The sequence below is a fragment of the Petaurus breviceps genome, unplaced genomic scaffold (assembly GCF_028583685.1).
Source record: "Petaurus breviceps papuanus isolate PSGF00001 unplaced genomic scaffold, PetGlider_PUasm1.0 90845, whole genome shotgun sequence".
Lineage (NCBI taxonomy): Eukaryota > Metazoa > Chordata > Mammalia > Diprotodontia > Petauridae > Petaurus > Petaurus breviceps.
The window spans coordinates 20,951,444-20,970,589 of NW_027187359.1; the positions used below are offsets into that span (position 1 = coordinate 20,951,444).

The window sequence follows — 19,146 nt, forward strand, 5'->3', positions numbered from 1 at the left end:
GCAAAAAGATACAACTCTCACTCCTCTCAGACTACAGACAGACTGATCATGGCTAGTTGCTAACCAAAATTCTTTGGTGGGTCATGAAATATGTTGTGCAGGCCTGAACTGAAACAAAGATAAGATGAGCAACTGTTTTGTTAGTCATTTTCAGTCGTGTCTGAATCTGTGATCTCATTGGGGTTTTCTTGGCAAAGATACTGAAATAGTTTGACATTTCCTTCTCTAGCTCATTTTACAGATGAGGAAACTGAGGCAAACAGGCTTAAGTGACTTGCCTAAGGTCACAAAACTACTAAGTGGCTAAGGCCAGATTTGAATTCAGGAAGTTTTCCTTACTCTAGCAATGGCACTCCATCCACTGATTCACCTAGCTGCTCATGAACAACTCTACCAGATCAGATACACACAGAGGTTTATTTAATGGCAACATAACATAGAAAGCACTGAGAGATTAATTTGTAAAGTAAATATCTATAGAAGAGAAAATACCAAAGAAGTAGTAATACTGTCATTTCTTGCTCCCCCCCAAAAAAAACTGCTTAGGAAAATGCCAATAGCTACTAACCTAGGCCTTTTCTTTCCATATAAAATTTGTACAACTGACAAATACAGAGGATAGTCTTGATGAAAATGAAAAGAAAGTTTTTCACAAACGCTTTTCTATGGAAGAGCACACTGTCATAGTCACAACTAGTTGAAAGGCATAGAAAATACAAGAGCATTTTGCATTTATCATTTGTCAATTATATAAAAGCATTTAACCTAACATGGCAAAAGCAACATTAAAAGTTCTTCTCTGTCAAGGTATCTCTCATAGGTAAGATCATTCAAGATTCCCTAACAATTACAATGACAAAAATAACTGTTTAATAACCCTCTGTCAATATCAAATAAGTCACAACATAGGTGTATGTTTGTCAAGGATGTTTAACGCTGTCACAGAGTATAATGTGCACAAAGTCCAAATGGGAAGAGATATTCCCAATATATGATGTGGTCTTTCAGACTCTCCTATCTGCAAAAGATTCTTTGATGACTGCATCAAGCTACAGCATACAACAGGACCTTTTAATGAAATAAGAGTCCTTTCAAAAAACACTGAATTTAGCAGTTCGTGTGGAATAAAACCAAACAGATTCAGAATGTTTATTGACTGCACGAGCAGTCTGCTAAGTCAGTCTTCGTATCTTGAAAAGATACTTATGCATAAATCTATGCATCCAAATAAATTGCTATTAATCTATAGGCATTTATTAAGTATCCATGTGCCAGGCATTCTGTTGGGCACTTGGGGATACAGACAAAAATATCAATCAAAAAGTACTTATTAAGGGTTATTTATCTGCCACGCATTGTGCTAGGTTCTGGAGACATGAAGACAAAAGTCACATGGTCTCTGTTTTCAAGGAGTTTTCATTCTATTGTGGGAGAAAAAAAAAGTATACAAGTAGAAATATATGCAGAATAAATACAAGGTAGTTAGAAAGGGAAAGCACTAGCAGCTGGGGAGGTGAAAAGGCCTAATGTAGGTGCTTCATGAGTTGAGTTTTGAAAGAACTGAGGAATGCTATGAAGCAGATGTAAGGAGGAAAGCCAGCGCAAAGTCACAGAGATTAAGTGATGAACAGTGCTTGCCCTGAAGGAGCCTCTAACTAAATATGTAATATCCTTTACAAATTAAACTCCAAGGGCTGCCTGTCATCTCTAGAATAAAATATAAAATCCTCTGTTTGGTGTTCAAAGCACTTCATAAGCTGGCCCCACTTTACCTTTCCATCTAACTGCATCTTCAATGCAGTGGCACTGGCCTCCTGCCTGTTCCTTGAACAAGATGTTTCATCTCTCTCTAGGCATTTTCTCTGGCTGTCCTCCATGCCCAGAATGCTCCCCTTCTCATCACTTGCTGGCTTCCTTCAAGTCCCAGCTAAGTCTTTCCCAATCCCTCTATTAGTTTCCATGTCTTCCCTCTGTTGATTATTTCCAATTTATCCGCATATAGTTTCTCCGTACATGGCTACTTGCATGTTGTCTTCCCTGTTAGAATCTGAGCTCCTTGAGTCAGGGGCTGTTTTTACCTCTCTTTATATCCCCAGTGCCTAACACAGTGAGTGACACATAGAAGGCACTTAATAAATGTTTGTTAGTTAACTAAGTCTCTGTATTTAGAAAAGAACCTTCATTTCTTGATGGAGTCTGAATGCAGATAGAAACATACTATTTTTTGCTTTATTTTTTTCATGATTTTTTTTTGTGTCTGTTTTCTTTCACAACATGACTGATATAAATGTTTTGCATAACCTACACAAAACTGTTTGGCAAGAAGGAGATAGGGAAGGAAGGAGAGAGAAAATTTAGAATTCAATTTTTTTTTAAAACTTAACGTTAAAAATTGTTTTCCACGTAATTGGGGAAAAAAATAGAATTTTTAAAAAGAAGTGTCTTGTTACCTGGCTTGAGTTACACATTATGACACATAAATTTATTAAACTTAACAAATGAACATGAACTAGGATAATAACTAAATCAAGATATCAGATATAGGGTTAAATTGTGAGATCTAACAAAAGTGAACGGGTATGAATTTTGAATTTCAAATAATAAAAGCTAAAACAAAGAGGATCAGTAATCAACTCCATGTTGGACCTGAGTTTAGAGAAGTTCATCACTGATTTGTCCATAAGGTGATAAAAAAATCAAACAGAAAAATTCTCAAAAATTATCTATGTATTATAGAGGAATTACAGTCTATGTTAATGGAAGGTGTATCCAAAATGACAAAATTATAGATTTTTGATGCATAACTTAACTAAATCTGAGCCTCTTTCTATTTTTTCATTGTTTTATGACAAGAATCAAAACTGGGTAACAAAAGAGCAATAGAGGTATATGATGGATATTACTAGTAAAAGCATTTTAGCAATGATTATAAATATAAAAATTGGCACAGAAATAAGCAATAAGAATGCATATGACCTAAAAAGGAGACTTGCAGGAACTGTAATGAGTAGAAAATTTCTAGCATGTTAGGCAAATTCTAAATGGAAGATATAAACAAGAAATGCACAGAATAGAGAAAGCATGGATGGGCTACAATCTCTTAAATATGGAAGGGGTAACCATTTAATGAGATCACAGATGGCTACATGAACTTTAAGGTGAACAAAGGTTTGTACTTGTAAACAAAAACAACAATAACAATGCTCTGCACATACATACACATTTCTATTTGCAGTATTTCTGGATTAATCTAAATGAATAAAATATATGAAGCCTCTTTGCTGGATGAGCAATATTCTTGAAGAAAAATGAAATCCTATTTAAAAGATTTCTGGGTTGATTCAAGGAAAGTTATTCCTTACACTCAGTATAACAAATCTGATCCAAAGCCTCAGGAATAGTCATTTCCAATTTATCCTGAGCAGTCACTAAGGGCAATTTAGTGAGTTCTAGAAAGGAAGAAATGAAAAGAGGGAAGTTATGAAGGAAAGATGCTATAAAGTGGGACAGATGAAAAAGAGAAGTATTCTTGAACTATTTAAAAGTCTGCCACTCTGCCTGCTGCACACAAGACACCAAAGATATAAAAGAAAAAAGAATCAAAATGGTCCATACCTTCAAGGGGTTTATATTTTACTAGGGGATAATGAATACAAAGTAATTTCAGGAAAGAGAACACTAACTACTGGGAGAATAAGATAAAGTCTTGAAAAAATATGAATACTGTAAGATTCTAAGAGGTGGTAAGAAGAAAGTTCATTGCAGATGTGGCAGATGACTTGTGAAAATGTATGGAACCAGGAGAAAGTCTTTTGAGCTTGGAGAATAGCTAGGAGACTATTCTGGCTAGTTCAGCAAGAGGAAGAGGAATAAAATGGAACAAACCTGGAAAAACAGGTTAAAGTTTATTTCCAGATTGTGAAGGGTATTAAACGTCAAGCTAAATTGTTTACATTTTACGTTAGAGGCAATAGAGAGTCATAGAAAATTTATCAGAATTAGATGGTCGGATCTATTCCTTAGTAAGATTACTAAGTATCATATAGGATGGACTAGGAAAAGTAGAGACTAGAAGCAGGGAGACAAGATAAGCTTCAAGTTAGGATTTAAGTGCTACTGCTGCTATGATCCAATTGCACACCCACATCTGGACTTTATTTACCTGCTGACAAGGATTCAAACCATCCATCAAACTATTCCCATTCCCTCACCACAATGTGTTTTGGTATATTCATACACTCATACTTTTCTAACAATTCAATTTTATAATATTGACATTGGCACAAACACAACACATTTACTACTTACATCATAAGTCAGTGAATCAGCCTCATTGGCAACTGTAAGTCCTGCCAATTCACCAAGACCAAGCTCATTTTCAAGGGCTTCATCTGCTCCCATGATAAATGACTTCCCTGATGTAGGAGGGAATGTTAATGCTTCCACTGTAATATGAAAAAGAAAGAAAGGAAAATCCAAAAAATTAAGTTTCATTTATTTGCTAGAACAAGAAATCTGATGATTTGCCTATTTTGTTTAGATACTTTATTAACCTAAGTGTAACATAATAGAAAATTCTAAAACTTGATTGCTTTTCTTTCCTATACCACTTCACTAAGTTCCCCAATTGTTTAGAAAAATAAATCCTGGGGGCAGCTAGGTAGCGCAGTGAATAGAGCACCGATCCTGGAGTCAGGAGGACCTGAGTTCAAATACGACCTCAGACACTTAACACTTACTAGTCGTGTGACCTCGGGCAAGTCACTTAACCCCAACTGCCCTTCCCTTCCCCTTCCAAAAAAAAAAGGCAAAAATAAATAAAATTTAAAGAAAAAGAAATCCCACAACTTATTTCTTTTTTTGAAAAGTTAAACAAATCACAAGACAACAGAAACTTGCTGTTCACTTATCTAAATATATCTAGAAATGGACTTCATTTGGGGTAAACATATCTGGAAACTCTACCAAAATCACCTTAATCCTTGATGTTTTTTAAAGTATTTTACTAGAAATTTAATATTAACTACTAAAGACAACTTGCATGACATTTATTTACAATCAAATTAATTTCAATATATTAACTGTCATAATGAGAAGGGAGGGTGGCACAGAGGACAGAGAAGTGGCCACAAAAACAGAAGACTTGGAGTCAAGCCCTGTCTCTGATACACGACTGTGATGGTGAACAAGTTTCTTAACTGCTCCATGCTCCAGGCAGCTCTCTAAGACAGTAACTTACAGTGAAGGCACTGACCTGCACTAGTAGAGGAAATTCCTCACTGAGAGTTCCCAAGAGCAAATGAAATTCTAGGTCCAGGCCCTATCCCTATGACACCATAGCACTTTTTCAGTCTCTCCTTTGAAGTCTCCATCATGACTCTTTGATCATTTCTATGTCCATTCAATCCCTCTCTCTGGGGGAGGATTTATTTTTATTTATTTTGAATTTAACACCAAATAAAATGAACACTTCCACATGCAGAGTTAGGAGAGAAAAAAGACTGCACATAAAAAGGAATTTATTATGTGAAACTACCTTTTCTTTTTAAGTACAATATATAATAAATTTGACATTTAACTTCCAAAGCTGTCTTAATTCTATGGCTTTCACAGGATCATAAATTAAGAACTGGAAAAAACCTGAGAGGTCCCTGAATCTATCTCCCCCATTCTACTGTTGAGGAAACTAAAGCAGAGAAAGATAAGTATCTGAGGCAGGATTTTAACTGTGTTCTTCCTTAAATCTAGTCCTCTATCCTCTGCACCATCTAGATGCCTCACGCCTAGTATAGGGAATGTCACATATTGGTCACTTAATAAATGCTTGTTCATTAAGTGACTGAATAGGAATTTTCTATATCTACTAGTGAATATTGGTGCTTTTTGAGTCTAAAATTTAGTATGGTTTGGTTCTTGTCTATAGAAAGTTAAGACTGTATATGAAATACTATTTAGCTATATTTTTGTAAGCTGAGGAGACAAAAAAAATCTATGTAATTTTTTTTCTTCTGTGCAAATTTATTAAAGTGATACTACAGGGGGCGGCTAGGTGGCGCAGTGAATAGAGCGTGAGCCCTGGAGTCAGGAGGCCCTAAGCTCAAATCTGGCCTCAGATACTTAAACACTTACTAACTGTGTGACTTGGGCAAGTTTTGCCCTGCCTTCCCCTCCAAAAAGAAAAAAAAAAGAAAATTAAAAAAATAAAGGAATACTACAGGAAACCATTTTGACTGAATTGCTTATTTCAGTGGCATCAATTAACTCTGCTAAGGCAGCAAGGTACCACTTACTACCATAATTTCATGCCTATAATATACAAAAGTAGAAAACCAAAACAGCTTCTACATAAGATTTAAAAAAAAAAAACTATGGACCATCAAAGATAGCAGGGTACAAAGAAGCAAAACAACCCAGCTTTCTCCCCCAGTTTCTCCACAAAAGAACAAGGAAGAACAATAAATTGAATAAAAACTGGAAAATCTAAGAAAAAAACAAACTAAGCAATTTTTCCAGCCCAGGTCAACCTAGTGAGACAGCCAAGAGGCCAGTAAGGGGCAAAGCTTTCTAGCACAGAGATCCAAATAAGTCCTGTAGGTTGTAGATCCAGTCTATTTCTATGTAAAGAATAGGATGAAAAGCTGGTTGACAGCTGTGTCTTCTGCCCCTGGAGTTGGGTCATAGATCCAGCATGATCTAAATGAACAGTTCAGAAGCAGAAAGGACCAAGCCTAAAGCTGTGTACTGCACAAAGAGCAAAAAAAGAAACCAGAAGTCGCTGTGTGGTCTTCTAACCTCATCTGCAGTTGTGAATTACGCCCATAGACCTGGGTTACAGCCTACAGCTGAGTAGCCAGAGCAAGAAGTTCAGAACAAGAATGAACCTGCAATTCTGTAATTCTGAACCTGCAGAGTTTTACTCAGATAACAAAGGATTGGGTCAGTAGCAGATAAATGGATGTCCAACTCTCGCTAAATCTATAGTTACGTCATCCAGATCCAAACCAGGGTGGAGAATTTGCCAAGCTCAGACGAAAAAGGCAATGAATAGACTTCAAACTAGATGAGACCTCTTAGGGCAGAGTGAAAAAACATAGCACTTAATATCCAAAGAAAGCAGTAATAGGATAGGATCCTAAGAATGAATATTAGAATTAAAAAAAAAAAAGCATTGATATTCCTCCCGTAAGAACCTAGCCCCCAAGACAAAGGTTGGATTAGAGTTAAACAAAATAAACATGCACACATGCACCCACAGACACACGCGTGTACACATACATACACACACAAACACACACACACATACAATTAAATGCCATTAAGGAACACCAAAGACAAAACCAAAAAATAACTCCTTACCACCTATATGCAAAGCCTCAAAGAAAAAAAAAAACCTCAGGTTAGCCATAAGGTTAACTAGAATTCTTAGGAAAAAATAAAGCAAGAAATTAATAAAAGAATTAAAACAATACTATAATGAAATGAGATGTCTAATTAGAATTGGAAAAGAAATGAGAAAAAAAGATCTGGAAGAAAGGGTTAGAGGAAAAATTAACAGTATAAAAGGAACAAAACCTTACTTAAGTACTGCCAGGGACAGAAACTGCAGGGGCCGGAGCTGCTGGGAGCATGCTTCTTGGACACTGAGCAGTTGCTGTGAGTGGGGAGAGGAGGACCTTTGCCTGAGGTAGCCTGTTCGTTTTGAAGGCTTGAGAATGTGGGCATTTACTCCATTAACTACGTGTGCCAATTTCATAACTACTGTGATGGCTTTGACTTTCTGGTGTTGGGACTCAATTTTCTGGTATTTGAATAAATGTTTTAGCATTATCCCCCATGTAGAGAGCCTGGTATATTTTGTGATTAATAACCATATCAGCATATTTATAGTTACCGTGGGCATTGTGAATACTGCATTGTTGATACACATACCCATTAGAATCAGATAGCAACATCAAAATACAAAGATTCCTCCTAAAAGAAACCAATCACAGAATAAATATTTCCACGATTATCATATCTAAAATCCTAAATTTCCAGGTTGAAAAAAAAAACAGTGTAATAACAAAGAATACAAGAACTAACAAGACATTGTCATGAACACTCAAGATCTGGCACCTGCGAGTAGAAAGGAAAGATGTTTGGAATATAGAGTAAAACATAAGATCTAGGCTTACAACTAAGTATAATCTTACAGAAATAAAAAGGGATGTTTTAATGAAATAGAGTTTCCAAGATGAAAAGTCCCGAGGTGAATAAAAACTGTAAAATGCAAATCCCAGAATCAAGAGAAACATAAAAAGTTTTACATTTTAGCAAGTGAAAGGCAAGATGGTTAAATATCTACATTCTAAAAGGAAAGGGAAGAAACAAGTGATTCCCACTCTCACTCCCTGCAGAACGCTGATGGAACATAAATTGGAATGAAATAAGACAAAGGGTCTAGGAGTATTTTTGCTATGTTTTAATGATATTAAAATGAAGGGGTAAAGGGGTAAAGAAATCACCAGAGGGAGGAAGGGGAAGGATTGTTAACTTACATAAATTGGGCACATAAGAAGAAGACTACACAAACAAGGAGTTCTGAGGCAGGCAGGGGAGAAAGAAGGGAGTGGGCACTGCTCCAACCAATCATCCACTAAGCTGCCAAAGTCATCTTCCTAAGGCACAAGTCTGTGTCATACATCCACCCCCTGCCCCATCCCTGCCTTCTGTAAACAGTGGCTCCCTATTATTTCCAAGATCAAATATGAAAACATCTGTTTGACTTTTACCTGGTCCTTCCTACCTTTTCTGCCTTCTCATACCTTATCCCCCTACTCTATGATCTAGTGACCCTGGCCTCCTTGCTGTTCCTTAAACAAGATGCTTCATCTCCCAACTGTCTATTTTCACTGGCTAACTCCCATGCCCGCAATGGTCTCCCTACTCACATCTGCCTTCTGGCTTCCTCAAGTCTCAACTAAAATACCATCTCCTACAAGAAGCCTTTTGCAGTCTGCCTTAATGTTGAGATTACCTCTAATTTATCATATCTATTTATCTATCTATCCTATACATATATATTTATTTAGATGCTATCTCCTTTAGAATATGAGCTCCTTGTGGATATGGCTTATTTTTTGCCTTTCTTTGAACCTCCAGAGCCTTGTACTTAGTGTTTAATAAATGCTTGTTGAGTGACTAAAATAAAATATATTTCAAGTACTGTACAAAGATCGTTCATTATCTATTATATTTTCATTCTGCCAAACTTTAAAATATCTCTTGTATGTAGCCAAACTTAAAAGTCAAGCAAAGATCAAAAAATTTTCCAAATTAATTTATTTGAAGCAGTTCATTTATAGGCTATATACATACTGCAAATAATTAGCTGCAGCTAAATTCAAAGAAACTCTCTTCTGAAATTTGAAAAAATTAGGAACTCATCAGAGGATAATGCAATTTGTCAAATATCAGTTTTAAACTATTTTAAAATTATTTGTAATAATAAGAAAATGTGAACTTTAATACAGTACTTTAAAAAGTTTATGTTTTGGGGTGGCCAGGTAGCACAGTGAGTAAGAGCACCGGCCCCAGTGTTGGGATGACCTGGGGATCGAATCTGGGCTCAGACACTTAGCACCCACCCAGAAACACCTGGCCATGTAACCTTGAGCAAGTTACTTAACCCCAATTGTTTAGGGGTGGCCAGGTGGCTCAGCAAGTAAGAGCACCGGCTCCAGTGTCAGGATGACCTGGGGGTCAAATCTGGGCTCAGATACCCAGTACCATACCCAGAAATAACTGGCTGTGTAACCTTGAGCAAGTTACTTAACCCCAATTGCTTTAAAAAAAAAAAGTTTATGTTTTAAATCTGGTATTGTAGTAAATCAATTAAATGTCTCAAATTCAACCACTTATTAATTATTATGTAAATCCAAATTCTCCCATTATTCAGGAGGTATTTAATGATTAGTATAGGGGACTTTGTGCAACTCAGCTATTTTAAAGAAGAATTAAATGATGATTTTTGTGTTTAAACAACACATTTGAATTCTTAAAGTAGTTAACATTTATCCTTTTTCAAACAGAAAATTATTTGATTCTGAATTCTGGAGTCAGAAGACCTTGGTTTGAATCATATCTCTGCCATTTGTCAACTATGTGACTTTGGACCACTCATTTAAATCCTATATAGGCCTCAACTTCTTTATTCATAAAATAAAGCTGAATTAGATGACCTCTATGGTTCCTTCCAACTCTAGATACATGATCCTATGAGCAGATTACATATTTGTATATTTCAGTACTATATGTCTTTTAATTCAAATTGATGGGAAAACTCATTCACTAAATTTGAAATAATTTGAATTCTTCAATATGTTAACACTTACCATGATTTCCAAACATCTACAATAGACATTTCTTCTTGCTTTAGCAAGTTCTATCTGAATGAATAGGGATATGAAAAAACTTTAGCCACATTCTTTTTCTAATGCTCAGTGCCTTAAATACTTGCCTTCATCTGTCCTGTTAATTTCATGTTCACTAAGCCTTGAACTGCTCGGTCTAGAAGGTGATCCCAAAGATGGTTGCAAGGAGGGAAGTTCATCAACATCTCTCAAGTTAGCAAGCATATCTTGTAATTTTGACCTGTTGGGCCCTAGCCAAGAAAAACCAAAACAGAAATGGAATTATACAAATACATCAAAATGTAATCAAAGGATTGATCACATAAAAGGTATTTACCAACTTGGGCTTATACCTTTGATAATAACACAACTGTATGTAAACTAACAAGCAGTACTTATTCCCAGAAGATACAACTTTCTGGAAAAAATTTCTTGAAATAAAATTTCATTTTGAATGTTATTTATACTGTGATATTACTTTTATATAAATGTAAGAATACTGAGATACAACTTATACCATCAAAGGTAATATTAAATTCCTTTTACCAAAGAGTTAGAAACATTTGTAAGTTATACTTTAAATTGTGGATTTATGTGACAGATTCTTTGTAGCACTACTTTTTACTAATTTACTACTAACAATAGCAGCTATTAAAAAAGTCAACTGAGTTTATTGGCTTACATCCTGAAGCTACAGTACACAGGTGAAGTCTCATGCCCTCCTGGACACTTACCTGGACTTTGATCCATCATTCTCCCACATCCCTGTTTTGACTGTTTTATATAGGATAGAGGCTGAAACAGATCTTCGGTAGTTTTTCCTGTTATAAGTTTAATTAAGAATGGGAAAATATCTTACCCATAGTCCATTATGGTTTTTCCTATACCAGCAAAGAATACAACTATTTTCAATCAATTTAAACTAATTCCTAGAACTATATTTCAAAACAATATGATTTTGGTACACAATTTGACTGGAAATGTTTCTATTAGCCTTCAATTAAAACATCAAATTTCTGATAAATAACAGGTCAGTTAAAAAATATTTACTATGGTCTTAAAACAAATGTTTCCAGTTAATTGAAACCCTGTGGGGTTTTTGTTTTTCCCAGATGTTTCCTTCAAAGTTTTGATTATTCGTTGATCAAAAGAATACAAATTGATAAACAAGAAGTAAAGCTCTTTCAGACCTCTGTCTTCAATAAATGACAAAATTTCTAACCCAGAGAACTACTGACTCAAGCTGAAAGTCACTGAAAAAACTACACCATGGTATATGTGTGGATATGGATTATAATCTCTACCTGAAAGAAGATAAATCATTTCTCACATTTAGGAACACTTACAGTCAAATAGTGCAGTTTCCAACATCAAGCACTAGGTTCAAATTATAGCTGTACTTTTACATTAAATAAACTAAAATTTTGTCAAGATAATCATAGATAAAGTCTACACAGTTCCTAATTAAAATATAAAATACCACAAAAGGGCATTTCACATTTTAAAACATTAATTTCTTGTAGAAAAACTACCCAATAAAGTATGTAAGTCTGATTAAAATCCCATATTTTAAAAATTAGAAATGCTGGTCTTATATTATTTATGACCATAGAAATGCTCTTTCTTCATATAAATTAATTTCTCCCACTCAGCTCACTATAAACAAGTAGGTATAAGGTTAATTACTTAGAATTCTCTATTTTTTTATAACAGATATTTGGATATATTTTTTTCAAACATAGTAGATGAAATTTTCACCTCTTATTAATATCTCAGCTGAGTCTGCAGTAACTTGCCTTGAGAAAGCACCAATGGAGGTTATTTTTAATTGTTCCATTTATGCTTTGTGTGAAAATTGGCTACAATGCATATTATCTTCACTGAATATCCTCTAAATGCTACAAATAAGTTCAGACAACTTTAAATGAAGAGTAGTAAATGTTATAATATTTCCAAGCAGTTACCATATTGTAAGAATACTATAACATACTAGAAGTAGCAAGTCCTTCAGAAAAATAAACTTCATTACACCAAGTGAAAAAAAACAAAACAGTATCTTTCAAAGTAAAAGTTTTCCTACTAGCTAGATTCTGAGCTTGCTTCACAGTCTCACAAAGTGTCTCGAAGCATGAACCTGAAAGTGAGTAAGGTAGGAACTTGGCCTCTTTTTCCTGGAAATTTTTTAGTACTTTTTAGCCTTTTTGTTTCAGTTTTAGATATAGCTAGCTCCAACAATTCGCAATTGCTTTGTGAGCAGGTCCATAATGTGTATGATGCACAGGGCTAGAAATCACATTCCTGATTCTGTTTTTGAGTTGACATACTTCAAAATATATAAAGCCACTTGATCATATTATTAAAAGTACAAATGGCTAACAGTATTGAATTTTCTAGAAAGATTTTTCAGTGTCTTATTTTGCACTTTGTGCCCTGCATAGCATATAATGGTGATGATGAATGAACTGTGAGCTATGAATGCAAAGAAAACTCAGGGATAGAAATTAACTCAGTTTCTGGCACCCAGGAGGAAAAAGAGCCATTTGCCAAAAGTAAGCTCATGAATTAACAATATACATACAAATTCTCATCACTGAAAACTTAAATTTGTAATGTAATTTTAAAATTTCAAAGCAATAAGCTTTTGAATAGACATATGTCACCATATAATTAAATACATAGTATGCTTAGCATTGGTATGGACTCGATTTTTTCAGCTATGGGCTAGAAATATTATGATTTCAAGATCAGTGATTTGTTATTTTCACATGTAAATGGCATTAATTTCAACCCCTGAGAACAGGCAAATAGGAAAGAGGTCAGGAATAGCAAAGTAAAAGAGTAAGTAATTTTAGGAAAACATTGAAAGAAAAATTTGAGGGCATGAAATAGGCAAGATTTATGGTTTGAAGATACAATGTTTTCCACTTACTCTTCACCGCCTTTTTCCCCTTTCTCTCCTTTTTGTATTGCTCCTTGAGTTTGGTAATTACTCCCTGGTCCACATTCCAGGCTTCAGGCATGAGACACTGGTCTTCCTTTTCTAAACAGAGTAAAACAAATGAAAGACAACTTTTTTCAATAAAATACTGAACACCATAAGCAATTTTGTCTGAATGATACAGCAATGGCCACACTCTTCATCTTAGTACTTTTGTTCATAAAAACCAGAAGATGCTAAATCAAAAAGAATGTGAAAGTCACTTAACAGGTTGTTCTTGAGAACAATGTTCAGAATAATTTCTGGTGTAATAATAACAACTCTTTTTTTGAAGAAACATAGAAAGAAAATTTAGATCGCTGAAATTAAAAAAGAACAATACTAAGTAGTCCCCTATTACTTCTTAGCAAATTACTCATGAAGAAGTCACAATTCCTTCACTTCATTTTCCAAAAGAAATGAGATGCTATGTAATTTTCATAACAGTGTTCATTTTTAAAGTCTGTAGATGACTCTATAAGAGCTTGTGTAGATAATCTTCAATTTTAACAATGAATAATTACAATGAATGTGATATATCAGTAACAAATGATCAAAGGTTTTTGGCATAAAGAATAGTATGGTAATGGTAAAAAGAATTTTGCTTTGAAGAACAATTTTAACAGCTCATTTACTTAAATACCCTCAGGATCTGTAATTTTAATAGTTTGGGTTCTCTCTATGTGAAAGAAAATCATAACCCGTTGAGAAGGCAACTCCAAAAATTGATGTGACTGGAAAAAAAAAATCATCTTGGTGTCCAGCCTTTTATGATGCATCTTATCTGGCTAGTCAAAAGTTTTAAGCTTTTTCAAATTTGGTAAAACCTACCAGAGCATGTGTTCCCCACACATAGTATATGAGAACCTAGGGTAACTTCCACATTATAACACAAAGCAGAAGTAAGACTTTAATGGGGAAAACAAACCTTTATGACATTAAAAGCAGGATTGATTTTTAATGCATGAAATTCCAAAAGGACAAATATAAAACTTTTGTTTCTTTTATTATAAACATAAGAACTCATTTTATTTGGTATTAAATTCAGATAAAAAAATTCAAAGTAAAAAATGAAACTCATAATGGAGAAAGAAAAATAAGTGACTTCAAATAGGAAATTAATTTCATTAAGTTTGATAAGAATTTTTAAGAATGAGACTACACTAGGATTGCTGCATACAGGTTAAAATATGCAAAAAGCTAAAAATACTTATAAAGGAATAGTTTATTTTAAAATAATAAAGTCAAATGATAATAAAGTCTACACAGTCAACGAAACTGCTTTCTGTTAGAATAGTAAAAACTTCCACAAAAATATTCTATCTTCAAAATCTTCTAACCATAATATTTTCAATATCAGAATCACACTGGTTAACTTCTGTCAAAATGGAAGGAGAGAGCAGAACAATAAGCTCAAACCAGATTATAAGTAAAATTAACTCAGTTACTCATTAGAACGAAGTAAATTTTTCAGTATGAGTGGGTTCACTAGTCTTTGAATAAATCAAAACAAATTCCCTCCCATACACAATTAAGCTTTAATATTTCTATTACATTCAAATAGCAACATGTGCAAAACATTTTTTGACTTTAAGTAGTTGTGATGATTTATATTTCAAAATCCATTATCACATTATATTCCAAAGGGGAAAAAAGATTACTAACAAAAAAAAAAACTACAGACATGAAAATATATTGGTTAAAAAAAAAAGAAAATATATTGGTTATAGATACACATCCAACATTCCATCACTACATCAGAGTCTCTGAAGAATCAAACCAATAAACACTTGATGTGACCCAAAGTACAAAGAAGCTTAGTAGCCACTAGGTGGCATAATGTGCAAAGTGCTGAACTTGGAGTCGGGAAGAACCCATTTCAAATCTTGACTTTTATACATTTATACATACTAACTTTGTGATCTTTTGCAAATCCTTTAACCTCTCTCAGGCTGTTTCTTTATCTGTAAAATAGGGATAAAAGCATCCCCTACTTCACAGGGTTCTTGTGAGGATCAAATAAAATCATACATATAAAGTTATTTGCAAAATTTAAAGCTTTACATAAATGCCATCTATAACTAAAATAATGGTGAGATGCTAATGGTATAAACAGGCCAGATCACTTTAACAATGACCGCTTGTACCACTGGCATACAATATGGGAATTTGTTCTACCTTGCTGCATATCTGTTATAAGAATTTTGTTTTTGTCTTTTTTTAATGGTGAAGATAGGAGGAATAACATTGATTTTGGTTAACTAAAATATAAATTACAAAGTGGCATAAAATATACTCAAGTGAGTCTATGATTTTATTCAGAAGATCCCTCTAATGATGCAAATAACAATCATTGTAGGAACAGAACCTCAAAAAAGCCAGGTTAGTTTTTTCTTAAAGGGAATGAAACCATCCTTAACATTTAATTGATTCAGGGGACTAAGGCTTATACTGCTAATATAACTTCCTAGTTACCAAAGGACAAAAGTCTGGAGAAAGGAATCAGTTTGATCCTCAGTCTTGAAAGACACTAATGACTGCATGTCATCATGGCAAAAGTGAAGGTTGTACCCAAGTGAATATCCTTTCTATATTGCTATGTAAATATCTTTTTAAGATGCTAGGTGAGATACAAGTACATTATTTTGTTCCAATACTGAACCTGAAACAACAGACCAGGTAAAGTCAGACCTAATCCAAAACACTGGACATTAATCATCAAGATTGCATTAGAATGACCCTGTAGATGAAGTGGTAGAATAGCAATGTAATGAAAGAGGAAACCCTGAGGGAATGGCTTGCTAATAAGAAAGTCTAGTACTCACAGCCACAGAGCTTCTAATGGTACTTCTAGCCATCTATCTTGAATCCTATCAATAAGACAGGGATAAGATCCTACTAACCTGAAGGTATTAGGAAATAAACTGTTCCTGAGCATTCTTAAACTAGAAACAGATGTAAAAGTATTCTGCATCACTGAGAAAGAACTATGTCTTGAAGGCATTTACATACAAATGTAAATTGCTGTTTGCAGAATTTGTCTAAGTTTTATTTGGGAGTGACTATAATCTCTAGACCTACTAGCTATAGTATACTATGTGTGTGTGTGTATGTGTGTGTGTGTGTGTGTGTGTGTGTGTGTGTGTGTGTGTGTGTGTATACAGAAAGAGAGAGAGAGAGAGAGAGAGAGAGAGGAAGAGAGAGAGAGAGAGAGAGAATATACTAAGACCTCGCTGAAGACTGTTGGTCTTAGGTAGGTACTGTCTAAGAAGGGTGCTGAATGGTATGGATTAATACTTGGGCCTCTCCATACGTCAGAGACTTTTTCAGAATTGGGGATATGAATAAATGTGCTGAATGCACTCCAGTTCATTTGCTGAGGATGTGGGCTGTTGCATCAGTTTTAAGAGGTGACAGCTTCCACTAATGTTCCAGAATTGTGAAATGTAACTTTCTTTAACAATGGGACTTCCAGTAAGGGGTCAATGAGGCTGTGGTAGGTTCCATCCTAACATAGGTCACAGGTACTTTCCCCTTCTGTCCTAGTAGAAATGATGATTACTCAAAAAAGGCAACTGAAGTACATGTCCTACCTCTGTCTCTAGCTACCTCCTAGGCTATCTGTTTTCGTGAGCATAGATTAGCAAATAGCTATTCTGAGATGGACATTCTTAGCTTTGATGGCAGGTACCATGAATCCCAGAGAAATGCCAGTTCAGAAAAGCCTATTCTAATCCTTTGTTTATTATAATATCAAAGTGACAGACTTCTCTGCACTGTTCTCAACACACTACCAAGTGGTCAATCCCATAACTGTACTCTCTACCAAAGGGTAGAATTTTTGAGAGGTGCTTTTTTTCTAACAATATGAAGGAGACACAAGTACCTACACAAGAAGGGACAAGATGCTCAAGAGAGATAAAAAAAAAAAAAAAGCAAAGATTTGTTAAACTCCTGACCATGAAGCTCTTCAGGGTTGGTCTCTTGCTAAAGGTAAGTCTTGGTACTGAACCAGGAAAGGCTGCATGCAATATCCTCTTCATTACCTTACTACAGATGACTCTAACCAGTGATAAGGATTAATGACTGCCAGAAAAGTTATCGTCTAACTCTGGTCCTGATGTTCCTGATGCTACACTTGGTCACTGTCAATGCTCTCCACTGGGAGACCCACCATGAACTGCAAATATCTGACATGATCCACCACATGGACCATGTCATTATGATCCAGGCACTGGTGTTCCAAAGGGAGGTGTGAAACCTCATATTTTTGGTTCTTATTCTTCTCCATATTTGGTTATTCCTTCCAGGGGCTGTTAAAACTACTTGCTGCCATTTTGTTTTTGTTTTAGATGAATTATGCTTTTCTTCTAAGCTTTCTATGTCACACTAAGGTCAGGGTTATCCAGAAAAAGTCATAGGGCTATTTAAGTAGCAAAAAAAAAAAAAAAAAAAACAACCCTTAGATGACCATTAGACTCAAAAGGCAAAGGAAGGCTGAGGAGAATGAAGATTAAGAAAAGGCCATTGGATTTGTGAATCAGAGATTACTGGTCTTCTAGGTCACCTGGGCATCAAACTGGAGAACCAGACATTTTTTATGATCGCTACTACCCACTCAGATCTCTCCAAAACAGAAATTGTACATCAAAGGTAATGCAACTTCAGTTGTCTCTATGGTCTAGGACACTCAAAATCCAAGACAGTTAAAAAAAAAACCCTCAAACTCATTTAACTAAATTTCACCAACCTTGAGATCACTCAGCACAACTTTTTCATGTACTAGGCTGCACTAGTTGACTCAAAAACCTGATAGAGGCTTACAACAAAACCTATCCCAACACCACAACTCCTCAGCTTACTCTTTTGCAGTACTTATGGAGACCTTGGCTTCAGGCTGCAGAAGTTTGCCCAGGCCACAAGTGAGAGTTTAGTGGGACCACAAGATTAAAAGCCTTCTGGGGGCCACTAGCACTGCAATGCTCTGAACTGTCAGGGCCAAAATGAAAAACCCTGTAGCACCAGAATGGCAGTTCTTTTAAAAGTCCATGCTGGGGACAACATTGTAATGGCACTACTGAGGCAAAGCTCAGAACTGCCACTGCCAGGTTAGAGAACTAAGGAAGAGAAAGAGCAGGACAGGATACCAAGGGGAAGGACCACAGAACTGGAAGAAGGTTGTATAGCATTCCACTAAGTCTGGGGAAAAGAACACTGCATTCAGTTGAAACCAGTTCTGACCAATAATCACCCAAAAGTCACTTGGGGCAGGCAGAGACTTAGGCTGGTGAACCCTGAATTGCCCAATATAGGAAGACACTGAGAAACTTTGATATCCAGTTGCCAAGGAAACCACTATCAGAGGGCACGGAGAAAGAAAGCAAATAGGAGGAAATCAGGAGAGAGGGGAAAGGCTGAAATTACCCAAGATGTCAGGAAGGATAAAACTAAAAGATCTTGAACATAAATAGATCAATAGGAAAACATTAAGAATACAAGGAAACATGGCTGGCAGATCCAGCAAATGTTTTCAGGCATCTACGAATAAATACTACAAAATGAAGAAAAGTGATCCAATATTTGATGAGGAAGAGGTTCCTGTGAATGTGAAGGAAACATGGGAAATATAATGGACAGAATAGAAAAAAATATATATAATCTATGATGGCAAATTTCACCAAAGAGATAAAAGAGAGAGTAACTGATGGGAATGCAAATATATGGAAATCAATCTAGAAGAAGAGAGCAAAAACTAATAACTTTTAAGGAAATATGCTC

General features: G+C 35.2%; 1 protein-coding gene across 2 annotated transcripts in view; it reads right to left on the reverse strand.

Annotated features, from left to right (window-relative positions):
- The window catches only part of STRN (striatin), a 168,421-nt gene that overhangs the window by 34,378 nt on the left and 114,897 nt on the right, over positions 1 to 19,146 (reverse strand). Inside the window, exons 8-11 of one of the 2 annotated variants that reach the window (XM_069072197.1) lie at positions 13,321 to 13,431; positions 11,126 to 11,212; positions 10,499 to 10,642; positions 4,309 to 4,445 (exon numbers count right to left, since the gene is read on the reverse strand). In XM_069072197.1, the coding sequence (XP_068928298.1) occupies positions 4,309 to 4,445; positions 10,499 to 10,642; positions 11,126 to 11,212; positions 13,321 to 13,431 (479 nt within the window). The remainder of the gene's footprint in view (positions 1 to 4,308; positions 4,446 to 10,498; positions 10,643 to 11,125; positions 11,213 to 13,320; positions 13,432 to 19,146) is intronic. The other variant, XM_069072198.1, reaches the window with a different exon arrangement.